Genomic DNA, 13,225 nt, shown 5'->3' with positions numbered 1-13,225 from the left:
CCTGCTGCTCTCCGTGGGAGATGAGGTTACTCACTTGGATAGAGGAGGTGCTCAGCTTTTAGCACAGTCAGACTGCTGTGCCTCTGATAGTTTATGTTCTTTAAAGTCACACAGATTACCCCTTAAACACCAGCATAATTTATTGCTTCACTTTTAGAGGAAGACGATTGAATGTGAGCGGGCTGCCTTGGAAATTACTCTTCTGCCTAGACAGCTGGGATTAGATGTGCATTTGTCATTCAGAGAAAATACAACAATTAAGGTTTGCCATCCAGGAGATTTGGATTTCTTCTTGCTATTGCAGTGAATATCCTGTAATTTTTTAGCCGATTCCAGTCACCAAAAACTGGATTGACCAAATGAGTTGACCAAGTATCATAATAACAAAACCATGAACTCACAGTCCTTTTAGTACAAATTGAACAGTGCTTCTATCACCAGAAGACTTAAAACTGCCCCTTCCCTGTATACAGATGTCCAGTTCCAGTATTCAGGGGCTGCTTGTTTATTTTCCTGTTATCCAGAATGTCCTTAAGAGACTGACTCTTGTCTTCCCCAAGTGCCTGTGGCCAGAGCTGACAACACAAGGGGGAATCCGCAAAGAAGCATCTCATCAATGCAGATGTCAGTATTTGCAAGTCTCATTCTGCAGGAGAGCTAACTGTGTAGGGATCAATTCAAATTTGTCACCTCCTGAAAATAATCTTTTCAGAAGAGAACCCATGCTTACTATGTTTCTCCTGAAACAGAAAGAGATTTTTGTCTTTGCAATATATTTTAGCACCTCTAAACCACTTTGCAAAGAGTACACAAATAGAAAGAAAAGTGTTCTCCAAATTATGAGCAAACTTGAGTATTGAGGTGTTAATATGCCCACAGTCACATGTGACCAATATAAAAAAAGGAATAATCATAATTGTATGTAAAAACACGAAGAACCACCAAGCATAAAACCAGCCTGAACTACAACCTAGGAGACTTTCTGTTGAGCGTAAAGAAAAACATTTGCATGCTTCTTTTTCTGACTCCATTATCTGTTTTGCTATGTAAGTGCTTGAGGCAGGCTGTATCTCAGACACACATCCTGTTCCAGAACCAACCTCAGCTGCAGTGCTTCAAATGATCTCTAAAAGGGCAAAGGCAGCCCTGAACTTGGGGCATTATTCACTTCAGCTTCCCAAGAGATGAATACACACAGTGAAACCCCAGCAGTATTGGAGCCCTCCAGCATGACTGGCATGTGGACCAAGTACAGTCCAGGCCAGAAATCTCAGCAAAAACTAAGAAATTCACACAGCCAAGAATTTAATGGGTCAGATAGGCCAAGAGAACCAAATACATAATAAAGCTAAAAAAAAAAAAAAATTAATACAACCCGAAGGAATATACCAGAATCTCAGTTCAGTGAGATCTTGGGTTAACCTGGACACTCTTTTGGCCACAAGGCACTGCACACACAAACAGTTCCTCAGCTTTCAGTGCAAGTATCACATACTGACTAAAACACTGAAACCTGGAACCTTTCATGGATACAAAATTGCAATGAAATTATTTGATTGGGTGTCAGTACCATCCTGATGAGGCTATTTCACACCCTGCATCACCTCTGTGCAAGGCAGCACACCACGCCTCAGCTGCACAGGCTACACTTTGAAATTGAATCAACATCAGTGCATTCAATTGATTACAGTTATACAGATTAACAACTGTAACTGGCTACAATTAAAATGTAAACACACATCTTCATGATGTCTAACTCATGAAAAAAACATATTAGAGAAATAAGAGAAATGAAGGACTTCATAATTCAATCCAATTTAAATAAACTTTGGCACCTTGTGGTTACTTCTGGCACAACTCAGTCAGCTTTGGCTTTCATCAAACCACTATGACTAAATTATACATTAGTAATATACAACTTAAAGGCATTCCTGGCATCTAATATATTTCAATGTATTCTCTCCTGATATTTGAATGAAGTTTGGATATAGGCTACTGCCATTCATATGTCTAATTTTTCACTGTAAATCCAGGCTTGGAAGCATTATTTCCAGTCCATCCTAACACTCCCATTCCAAGTGCTCTAAACTGCCTTACAGTTGATGACACTACTAGTTCATCTATCTGTTATCACCACGTTCTGGTTCACATTTCCTTCTTTTCTGAACTAACCACAACTTTTCATAATGCTGTGCAATCAAGATGTGAAGAACCACAAGTAACTGTGGCAACTATACAACTAAAGAAAACTTATGTAGTATAGTCGCAAAACACTCAGATAAGAACAATGTACATGGCCCATTTACAGCCACAAGTGAATTTTAACAGTGGTAGGTGGTTTGGGGAACAGGGTCTGAATCTTACTATGACAAACATGAAAATCAGAATTTGGATGTTGTTCTGAAATAACTGGGAGGAGAGTTGAGAGCAAATTATTTGGCTCCAGAAAAAAAAAAAAAAAATGAATGTGAAAATGGAAGTAGTGTATCATTTCACAGCTAGGCACTGGAGACAAGATTTCCTGTTGATGTAAACAGAAATGGTTTATCAGAAGAGGCTGAGCACAAATCTGTGACTAACCAACTTAACAACAGGAAATAGAGGTAGCTGAGAAAAATTACTCCCAAATTTGGGCATTTTTTAGGCTTCCTGAGTGCCCATGTTGGTGGGGACACTAAAACAGGTGTTTTACAAATTACTACAAACTAACTGACCAACTATAGTGAGTCTCACTGACTATAGTCTGATTAAAGAATCTTCAGTATCTATGGGGATCTCCATGGGAAGACATCCATCTTCAGTATTCTGAGTAGCTCCATCTGCATTAGAGGATGCAAAGGCTTTTCAGGTTTCTATGATGCAAATTATTCAATCAGTAGGAGCAGCAAGGCTTGTCTTCCAGTTACAATATAAACATACTTACCTTAGTGATGTCTACTTAATTCATGAAACAAATATATATTAGAGAAATGAAACACCCTGCTTTCCTTACTCTGCAATAGAAAGACACAGCAAACTGTAGCAGGAAAAATAAACATCTCACTGGCAGAGAAAATGATATATTGCTGTGATGTCATTCCTTACTATAATGCACTACAGTTTCCAGCTTTAGAATTCTTCAGTTTTTTATTCATTGATTGTGGAGACTAAACCTCCAGAAGAATGTTTTTCTGTGCACTCCATTTTGACAGAATTCTGTCTCCAAAATGCATTTAAAAAAGAGCTTTTTCCAGTCCATCTAAGAAGCTACATTTAACTGGGAGGTTTTTGGAGGGCGTTGGTTTGGTTTGGTTTTGTTTTCTAGGCTGATACAGATTTACATGTCTACTTGTTTCCACTGTGCCCTGTGCTGAGCTTCACTTGAACGCTCCTAAGCTCCAGGAGCACTTTCCAAGGAGACTCCAGGAACTGCCAGCAGGGAAGTGAAGTTGCAGCATTCCCAGGAGAACGCAGAGTATTCAAGGCTCAACCAAATGAAAAAACTAGAGCTGGATGAGAAACATACCAGTCATTCCAATCTCCCGACGTAGCATCATCATCATCATCACATGATTTTGCTCCCCTGACATTTTTCATTCAAAGGGTCTGACATAGCACAGTAACTTTACAACAGAATAGTGAGAAACTGGCACAGCAGCAGCAGTATGTTAGAAAAGATAAATAAAAACCTTTTCCTTAAGATCTTATTTTCAGTGAAACCTTAGGCAGGAATTCCTCCCACACACAGAGAAAACTTTCATCTCTCTGATAAAGAGGGTTTCCACATCCCACTTTTTTTACACTTCTGTAAATACACCTTTCTGTACTTTTCATCCCATGCTCCCACAATCTCCTTAACTATAAAAGCATTTCAGGATCCTCCCGCTCATGCTTCATCTCCTAAGTATTATTCTACTTTGCTATATCAGTAGTTCCTTTGGTGTGTGTCAGAACCCTCCTCAGAGAATTCCACTGGGTTCATTGTCAAGCATATCTTTATATATATTTATACTTTCTCTCAGCCAAAACTTCTGTACTGATGAAACTGAACACAAAAAAAAAAAAAAAAAAAAAAAAAAAAAAGACTTGTGGAAGAGACCTGTGGAAGAACTTCAATTTTATTTCTTTGCAGCATTCACTTCTGTAAGGGATATATTACTTCTGTAAGGGATATTTTTTCTGGCTGAAACTGGCTGTTGTACTAAGTATAAGTTTTCCCTTTTTACTTTTATTTTACTGTACTACTGGCATTCACCAGGTGGAAAGGGTTCACTGCTGCCTCTGCTTGAACCTACCATTATAAATAGCCTATATGTAAAAGAATGTCTTTCAGCAACTTTAATGAGAGCTGTAGGGCATTCAGCAACTTGTAAGAACAAATCCCAAATCACCACAGCATTAAAAAATCCATCTGAGTTGAGATTACATGCAAGATAGGGCTGTGTTTGAAGAAAGACAAGATGATAAGGAAGTATAGTAAAAAGTAAAAGGTCTAAAATAAAATCTTTTACTACCATTTCATTACCAGGGTGTTAAGCACTCTGTATGTTCCTGAGATCAGAGTACAGTGATAATGCCTCCTACCACTGTCCTTTACAGACCTACCAAAGGCACAGATCCATAGCAAGACACAAAGACTTCACTGGTCACATATAGAAGAAAAAAACCAGCCCATGACACAGTAAAACCTGTCATAGTGCTGCTGGCACAGCTGTGTCAAGGAATTGCAAGTCTCACTCAGAGTAGGAGTGTCTGATCCCAAACCTGCTGGCACACCCTTTAGGAAGGTATGCACTAACTGCTCATGAGAGATCAGAAGAAAACTGTTTCAGCTTGGACAAAAGTGAGCTGATTCAAAATCCAAAGTGAGACACTTTCCATTTGCTACTGTCTGAATTTTGTTTGCAAGACAAATTATACTAAATAAAAAGCAGTAAGAAATGTTCTTTCTGACCAATAAAAAAAAATACATTTACACAAAAACAATGCAATTATCATTATTTTTCATTTTAATTTAATGTCAGTTATAAAGCTTACAGAGATATCATGTCTAGCATGAGCTAAGGCAGTGGTGCAAACTTCATTGCACTATCATGCCAGCACCCCTCATAAGCTGGCCTGAAGAAAACATTGGCAAAACCATCATTTTGGTCTTCATGGTGCCATGCCCACCAACCTTCACCCTTCTTGTACAACATAAAAGGTGGAAATTAGGACCATTCTCTATATTAAGATGACATTTTTATACTGAGGCTATAGCAGGACCAGTATCATTTAATATAAACATTTCATAATAACGTTTGCCCTCATCTCACCTGCAGTGAATTTCAAAATTGACTTAGAGCTGAAAAACTCTGTATCATGTTATCAGTTTCCTGAACCACACAGTAACTTATTACTGCTCCTTTATATTAGTCATCTAGAACCAAAATATATGCAGTTCATTTCCCTGTACAGACAGAAATAACAGGCTTTTTGTCCCAAAATGACTGCTTAGCAATTAATTATAAGACTGACTGAATGAAATATATTTTGCTTCAATATTAATGAGTTCAAAAGATCTGACATACTACATTGTATCACAGCATTGTTACTTATGAAATAATAAATCTCAAGGCAATCACAGGTACTTCTCATTTACTTAAACACCAAAATTTGACCCTAATAGATACAACAGAATACTCGAATTGTTACTGCCATATCAAGCTTATTTCCACTGCATTGAAACACAAAAAATTAAGAAACTAATTATTTCACGATAACTCAAATTACTGTGTATTTTAAATATCCTCCTAACAAAGAATTGAAGAACTTTATTCCTTATGCTCTGGTAAGATCATACAACCAAAGAGTAACCTAAATTGCAAGTCTTTAGAGGTCATCTGGTAAAACCTTTATTCATAGCAGAGCCAATTTTGACATCAGATAAGCTTCAGTTAGATTAGGTTTTTGAGATCTGTGATTAGCTCAATTTGAGTTTATTCGAGGATGGAGTTTCCAAGACTTCTTTCAAAAACATGATCCAATGATCCCACTATGACACTTTTTCTAGTATTCAATCAGAATTTCCCCCATGTTGCATACTGGATCCTTTGCCTCTTGGCTTCACCAAGCACACCCAAGAACTGTTCATATTAGCAAGTATGGAACACATTCATTTACTCCGGTTCTAATCAAGTGAAGTACAAAACCTCCATTCACTCTTCTTGGACAACATCAGGGCCAATGATTGATGTGACTGGTTTGACTCTCTCTTTGGTCATCTAATCAATTAAATTCATATCATAGAGGGGCCAATATGCAATACTTTTACCTGAAAAATTAAGAGATTGTGATTTTACAAGTTATTTGTAGATTTACCAAATTGGTCCTGAAACTAAAAGAGCCTCTTTGCACATATAAAATCCAAGTCAGATACAGATTGAAAACACAAGCTAAGATTAACCAGTCTTACAAGGTTTTATTTTAGATCCAAACTTCACAAAATTGGCAATTTTTAAACACCACCTAAACAACTGCAAGTGCAATCAATCCCATATGATCTCCAAAAACAAGCCCTCGAAATATTCAAGTTCTGCAAGTCCTATCCAAATTCTATTTAGATCCAACAATACTATCCTGAATTTCAATGACTTTCTAAACCACAATATTTGTCTCTTAGTCCAAAGAATGAGGTCTAAGTAGAATGTAGCAGATCTTGAAATAGAAGCAGATCAGCAGCATAAATGAAAGTTGTTACAATAACTATTTACAAAACTTTCTGGTCTTATAGACAGGAAGAACAGCTACGTAATTCAAAATTTTCAGTGTATTAATTGTCATTATTATCATTGAAATCTTAACTCCTTCACTTCATCACTATAAATATATTCATTAAATATTTATATTACAATTAACCATCCCTCAGCCATAGAGCAGCCAGGAATTGCAGAATGGATGGAGTCTAAAACTAAGCAAGAGCTGCATGATTCTTCTCACAGATTTACCCAGTTCAGAAATTTCAGAGGGCTCTGAAAGTTCATGTTTCCTCAAGTTTTGAATTTCTAACTCTGGAACACTGCCCAGAGGAAGTCTTACATGAAGCTTTGATAGGAGAGGATTTCACTTCTGAAGCTCAATTTCTGGTGCATGGAGAGGTTAAATCCTACAGTGTTGATGAGCTCAGAATGTGTGTTTTAGCAACAGATATCTCCCAACAATTTTGAAAAATAAAACAAAAACACAAAGTAGAAAACAGTTTTTACTCTCTTGCTCCTGATGAGAGATCCTAAAACACATATAGAACCATTTGCAAATATTTAACTCAAGTAGTTCTACTGGGTGCAGTGTATTGCTTGCAATGTTAAGGCTAAATGCAGCTATACAGCCACATTACAAGTGTATCAGCCTCTTAGGTATAGCCACCAGCAATGGTCACATGTTTTGGGAATATCATACAAGTTATCAGAGGAAAACACACCATTCCCACCTCAGCTGTTATAACAGCAAGTACAACACCCTGCAACCAGGGCATTGTTCAGGGCTACAACTCCAAGCTTTCTCCATCCTTGCTGGTACAATAGGCACTCCCTCAACTTCCTCCTCTTTTATCAGTGGACAGATGCTTCATCTCCAGATCAATGGGCTGGTGATTCTTTCATCAACATAAAAAGTGGAGTAATTTATTGGTCCAAAGATTTTACTTTCTCAAATTTATCAATTCCCTTGAATCCCTGAGCTGTTAACTGAATAACTGGTATCTGTCAGTTCTAACATGCAAGCATCAAGAGTCAAAGACATAAAGTTATAGTATCCAGCTCTATAACTTAAGTATTTAAAAATGAGATTAAAATCTATGCATGATATATACATATATCACTTCCCCACACAACTGCTGAAATTCTATGATATCCAGCAACAAATGATGAAACAGTATTGTTCATTCTAATGGATACAGTCTCATCTCCAAATGTGAGGATTTACACACATCAACATAATTAATGTTAATGGCAACCATAAATATAAATCTTCTGAATATCGAAAGGGATTAGACTGCTAAAATGACCAACTGCCTTCCCAAACAAACACTAGACAAAACATTAGTACATAGAAGTTGTATTTCCCCTGGAATAATTTTTCTATGTGGCCTGCTGACACTTTCATTATTTGGAAAATAACAGGTTAAGTAGGGAACAGCCTATTTTACACTAGCTATAACTGGGTAAACTATACACTTCAAATCAGGACCCACAGAATGAGCACTGTGCAGAGGAGCCCAAGGATAAACACATGAAATGAGACTGTCAAAGTCATGAAGGGACTTAGTAACACACTCTCCATCAACCACCCCTTCACTACTTTGAAAATCCTATTCACCATCCCTGTATTTAGATTTTTGTGTTTATCTATATATTCCTATGTCCCAAAAACTTCCACTTATTGTAAGTGTTGAAACAACATTCTCCTGCAAAGGTAGTTTCTCAGAAATACATTTTCAAAGCAGCATGAAGGTTTTCACTGTGTGACATTTATTAACACCAATTGAATTCACACAGCTAAATCTAGCTGCAATTCATTGTCAATTTACCCCTTCCAGAATTTAATATTTTTTGAATTTGTTTTATTTGCCAAACATTCTCATCTTTCAGTGTTTTATGGCACAGTGTCTGCAATAGCACAGGCACAATCTCTGCCAGCTGGTTTAATTTTCTAGTACAGACAAGGCCAATGTCTCAGACTTCTGGAGGCATCAGTAAGAATTATGGCTGTAATCCAAAGGATTCCTATATCCTGATGATATATTTCCCCAATGTATACATAGCTCCTAATAATCCTAATGACATATTTATGCACAAAAAGGTACACACACACTTCATTGTTCTTTGCTCAGACACCTTTGGCAATGACATATGACAATGCTTCAGTCAGGAAGAGCGAAACAATGAAAGATCAAGGAGGGGTGGTGGGACAAGATGGTGGTGGGGCAGTTCTCCTTACACAAAATTTCCTTGGCTTTCAGAAGCAGAATCCACCTGAAGGGGTACAATAAAACCCTGGAAGTGACTAGGAGCTTTTCCTGAACTTGTGCCACCTGCACTTCCATCTCAATGGTTTTTTTCCATTATTTTTTCTATGTTACACATAATGATATGGATTTTCATTTACAAATGAAGTTATTATTAAATGATAGAAGACTATTTACAGACTGTCCTTAGGATTACTGAATGAAACATTTAATTGTGTTCATTATAAAAAAGTAAAAGGTGTCAGCCAAAAACTTCCACTTTCATGGATTAAAGCATAACTGAAAATCACTATTATTGCCATTTTATGTCAAAAATCCCCTGACAAACAGCACAGAAAATTACAAGCAAATCATCTTGCAGTTAACACACTTAGCGGGTTAACATTAAAAAAATGGCATTTTATTCACAGTAATGCAGTAACAGTTTTCCTCTTCACTTTTTCCTCGACTATTTCTATGTTGCTGAGATAAAGAAGGCAAAATCTAGAGAAGACTAAAGTCTTAAAGAATGAAGAAACTGTGCCTTAAAGACACTGAACAGTGCACTCCTCTTTAGAACAAGAAGCAAATCTTGTTTATGCATATGTCTCCAGGGATTTGGCTTTTTTACTTTCCATCTTATACAGAAGAGAATCTACATAGCACACATGCTATGAAAGGTGTTGCCAGTTATATTTCATTAGATACTTCTTTCTCAGGTAATATCTAAAGTTAATCCTAAGGCTAAGCCTGAGCTGTTGCCCTTCTCAGACATGACCAGAACACAACTAACATCAACAATTTCTTTTAAAACATGTGCCCATATGTTTCCTTTTTAAAGTTTTTCCTCAAATCATCAGTACCTCTGAAATTCTAAAAGCTAGCACTGTAAGTGCTTGGATTTTGCAAGATTTAATCTAAATTTTGTCTACAATCACCTCTCCATAAGTGGATGCAAAGTGGATGTAAAATAAATCTCAATGAGAATAATTCTAGGGATGCAGTTTCGCTGCATATGTTTTATATTCATCACCTCTAAGATGTTAGAAAATTATTTAAACTCTATATGGTGTTAACTTCTACATATATAAACTGAACACTACCACCAGTGAGATCATGGACAGCATCTGAGCTTTAAGTTCATGTGTTGTGGTTCAGGAATGATTCTCCCAGTGATACTTCCCAGATCATGCTGCCACTCTCTCCTCCCTCAACTCCTTCTTCCTTCCCGGTGCAGGTGCCTGGAGAGCAGAATTCGAGGCACAGAAAGCAAAGATCATGGGTTGAGAGAAGAACAATTTACTGGAAACAGCAATGAGATAAGAAAAGGAGCAGCAACATCAACAATACTGATACCAAAAGCATGCTAAAGGGATGGAAAATGCTCATCCCAGCCCCACCAGACCCCAGCCATGCAGCCAAACTCCCCCTGGCTTGGAACCAGGGCCACCCCACTGCTCTCTCCGGCTTGGGACTGGTGCCACACTATCCCAAACAGAAGGAGCCCCTTCTCCCTGGAAGAGAGCCCTTTTCCTCCATCCCTGGCAATGATGTGAGGCAGTACAGGATAACCTGCAGGTCCTAGCTATGTCCCCTTCAGGCTACTGTAAAAAAATTAATCACATCTTTGTTGGAACCAGGACATAGTATCTCCTAGATTACTTCATGAATATAAAGACTTCATTTTTAAATGAAAATAAATTAAAATGACAGCATTTTGCCATACAGACATTTATCAGCACCTGAAAGATGTAGATATGACAATGGAACATCACTATAAAACATGTAAGAACACCAGAAAAAAACTATGCATTGAAGTAATTTTTGAAAGTTGTTATATCATCTGATAGGTCTTTTATAAAACACTACTCTTTTCCCGAAAGACTTTTTATGCATTTCTCTAGAGATTATGGTGGCCATTCACACTTTACTTCAATTTTTATAGACTCCCAGTAATTCCACAAAATAGTAAATACAGTTATTATAATCCTCATAACTGGCAAAGAGATATATTTGAAGAAATAGGGTTTGTTTCCCCTCCCACACTCATGATGTAAATCAGGAGCAATTCTGCTGCAGTCGTTAGCCTAAAACTGATACAAAACAAGAAATAAAAAATAACAGCAATGTATACAGAACACTTTCCTTACACTAGGAGTGCAAATCATATGCCGCCTCTGTTTCTGGGCAAGGTTCTGCCATTGAGTTGCTTATACCACACTAAGTCCATCACTCTATTCACATGTGAATAAGGTCCAGGCTCACGCTGGAAACAATGGAGACACACCAGTTTACACAGGCTAAGAACCTGGCACAAAGCCTTGAAAACTAAAGGGGATTTTCAAATAAATGCAATATGTGCAATTACTTCTGGAGTATTACCTCTGAAACAGAAGCAATTTCAAAGTGCTGTAAGAGAAAAATGGAAAGATAGCAAAGGATTACAAATACAAACAAACAACTCCTCCCGACACACACACTAAATGCATTCCACTTTTCTTCTTTACAGACACACACAGACAAGGAACTCTGCTCATTTTAAGAGAGATCATGTGGCAAAATGATGACATTGAGTCACTAGAAAAGAGAAAAATCTTTTAAAACACTCTTGGGACCAGGGACTACTGTTAAGGGGAGAGCATTATTTTATCATCCTGCTAATGAGCCAGATGAAGGATTATTGTTGTTTGGTGGTGATTTATCTCAACAACTCTTTTCTCTAAAATAAATATGCCAACTCCACTAAACAAAGAGAAGAAGCGGCACCGTTCTGTTGTTTCAAATCCACGCTGAAGAATAGTTAAGCCGAGGAAAGGAACCCCAAGAAAAGTCACGAGAGAGGGCCGGCACACGCGGCTTTTACACAGGTTAAGAAAAATAGGAAAAGAAAGAGGCGGCGATCCCGGTCCCCGCATCTTCCCAGCGCGCCGGCAGCGCCCAGCAGTGTCCGGCCCCACCGCCCACCCGCGGGCAGTGACCGGGGCACCGTCAGCCTCATTCTTCTTTGGGCAGACGGGGAGAGCCCCTGCCCGGAGCCAGCGGGACTGACCCCTTCTCTAAGCGTTCCCAGGGCGGGGAGCCGCTCTCCCTCAGGCGGGGAGCGCTGACAGACAGCCGCCCGGTGCCGCGGCAGCCGCCTCAGGTGGCCGGCCCGCTCCGTCCCCAGCCGCGGCGCCGCTCCGCTCCCCGCCGCTCCGCACCGCCAAACTCACGGGTCGGGGCGCGCCGTCGGGGCAGCGGGCAGGGACAGCTCCGCGGCCGGGCCAGCGCCGCTCCGCGCCCCCGGAGCCGTGGCCGGGCCGGGGGAGACGGCGCCCGACCCTGCCCAGCCCCCGCGAAGGCAAAGCGTGCCCCGGCACTCACCAGCTGCAGCGAGCAGAGGAAGATCAGCGTGCAGCGCCCCGTGCAGCAGCCCATGGTGGCAGCCGGAGAGCCGCCGCCGCCGCTCCGCTTCTTCCCTCCCGCACTGGCGCGGCCCCGGAGGCGAGCCTGGGGCTCACCGCATCCGGACGGAGCGGCCGGGCGTGCGTGTGTCCCCCGCCTCCCGCTGCCTCGCTCCTTTGTGGAGGGGCTTCTCTCCGGCGGCGGAAGGAGCGCGGCGGGGTCGGCGCGGCCCCAGGGCTGGCAGCCGCGGCAGCGGAGCCTCTGCCCGGCTCTGGCTCTGGGGAAGGGGCAGCGGCCGGGGGTGGGCGTTCGCGGACCGGGGCGGGGTGGGCAGAGGGAGCGCGGGTGGGGAGGCGGGGGGCGCGGGTGGGCGTGCGAGGGAGGGCGGGAGCTGTGCGAGGTGTGAACGGGAGAGGAGCGGGGGCGGCGGCGGGCTTTTCTCAGGCGCCCTGCCGGGGGTCCCCGGGCGGGCAGTTTGCGGGGATTTTGGAGGCTCCGAGGGCAGGCTGTGCTTGAGGGGAACTTGCCGGGAGGCTCTGCAGACAGCGGCAGCCCGGCGTGGGCCGCTTGTTGCGAGCGCCCGGGGAAAGTTCAAGGGACTCGGGCGGCCGAGGCGAGAGGGGCGGGGAGCGGCGGCCGCCGAGCGGCGGGGCGGGCCCGGAGCAGCCCGGAGCACCCCGGCGGGCCCGGAGCACCCCGGCGGGCCCGGAGCAGCCCGGCCCTTAGCAGCCCGCGGCCGGGGCAGCCCGGGGGCGGTCGCGGGCCATTGTTCGCCGCCCGCGCTGTGCCGGGGTCAGAGCGGGCTCCGGGGCAGGGAAGCATCCAGGAGCCTGGTGCTGGGAGTCCCGCTGGCTGCGGCTGGGTGCCCTCCGCCAGTGG

The 13,225-nt window shown here is 41.7% G+C and overlaps 1 protein-coding gene across 3 annotated transcripts in view; it reads right to left on the bottom strand.

The window, feature by feature from the left end:
- NKAIN3 (sodium/potassium transporting ATPase interacting 3) overlaps nt 1-12,861 on the bottom strand; it is a 336,943-nt gene extending 324,082 nt beyond the window's left edge. The window contains exon 1 of one of the 3 annotated variants that reach the window (XM_064706156.1): nt 12,326-12,861. In XM_064706156.1, coding sequence (XP_064562226.1) covers nt 12,326-12,379 — 54 coding nt within the window. In that variant the 5' untranslated portion in view covers nt 12,380-12,861. The remainder of the gene's footprint in view (nt 1-12,325) is intronic. The other 2 variants (XM_064706158.1, XM_064706157.1) reach the window with 2 other exon arrangements.
- Between the last annotated feature and the right edge of the window lie 364 nt (nt 12,862-13,225).

This window comes from Zonotrichia leucophrys, chromosome 2 (assembly GCF_028769735.1).
Source record: "Zonotrichia leucophrys gambelii isolate GWCS_2022_RI chromosome 2, RI_Zleu_2.0, whole genome shotgun sequence".
In the NCBI taxonomy this organism is placed as follows: domain Eukaryota; kingdom Metazoa; phylum Chordata; class Aves; order Passeriformes; family Passerellidae; genus Zonotrichia; species Zonotrichia leucophrys.
This window is presented reverse-complemented; position numbering and strand designations above follow the sequence as displayed.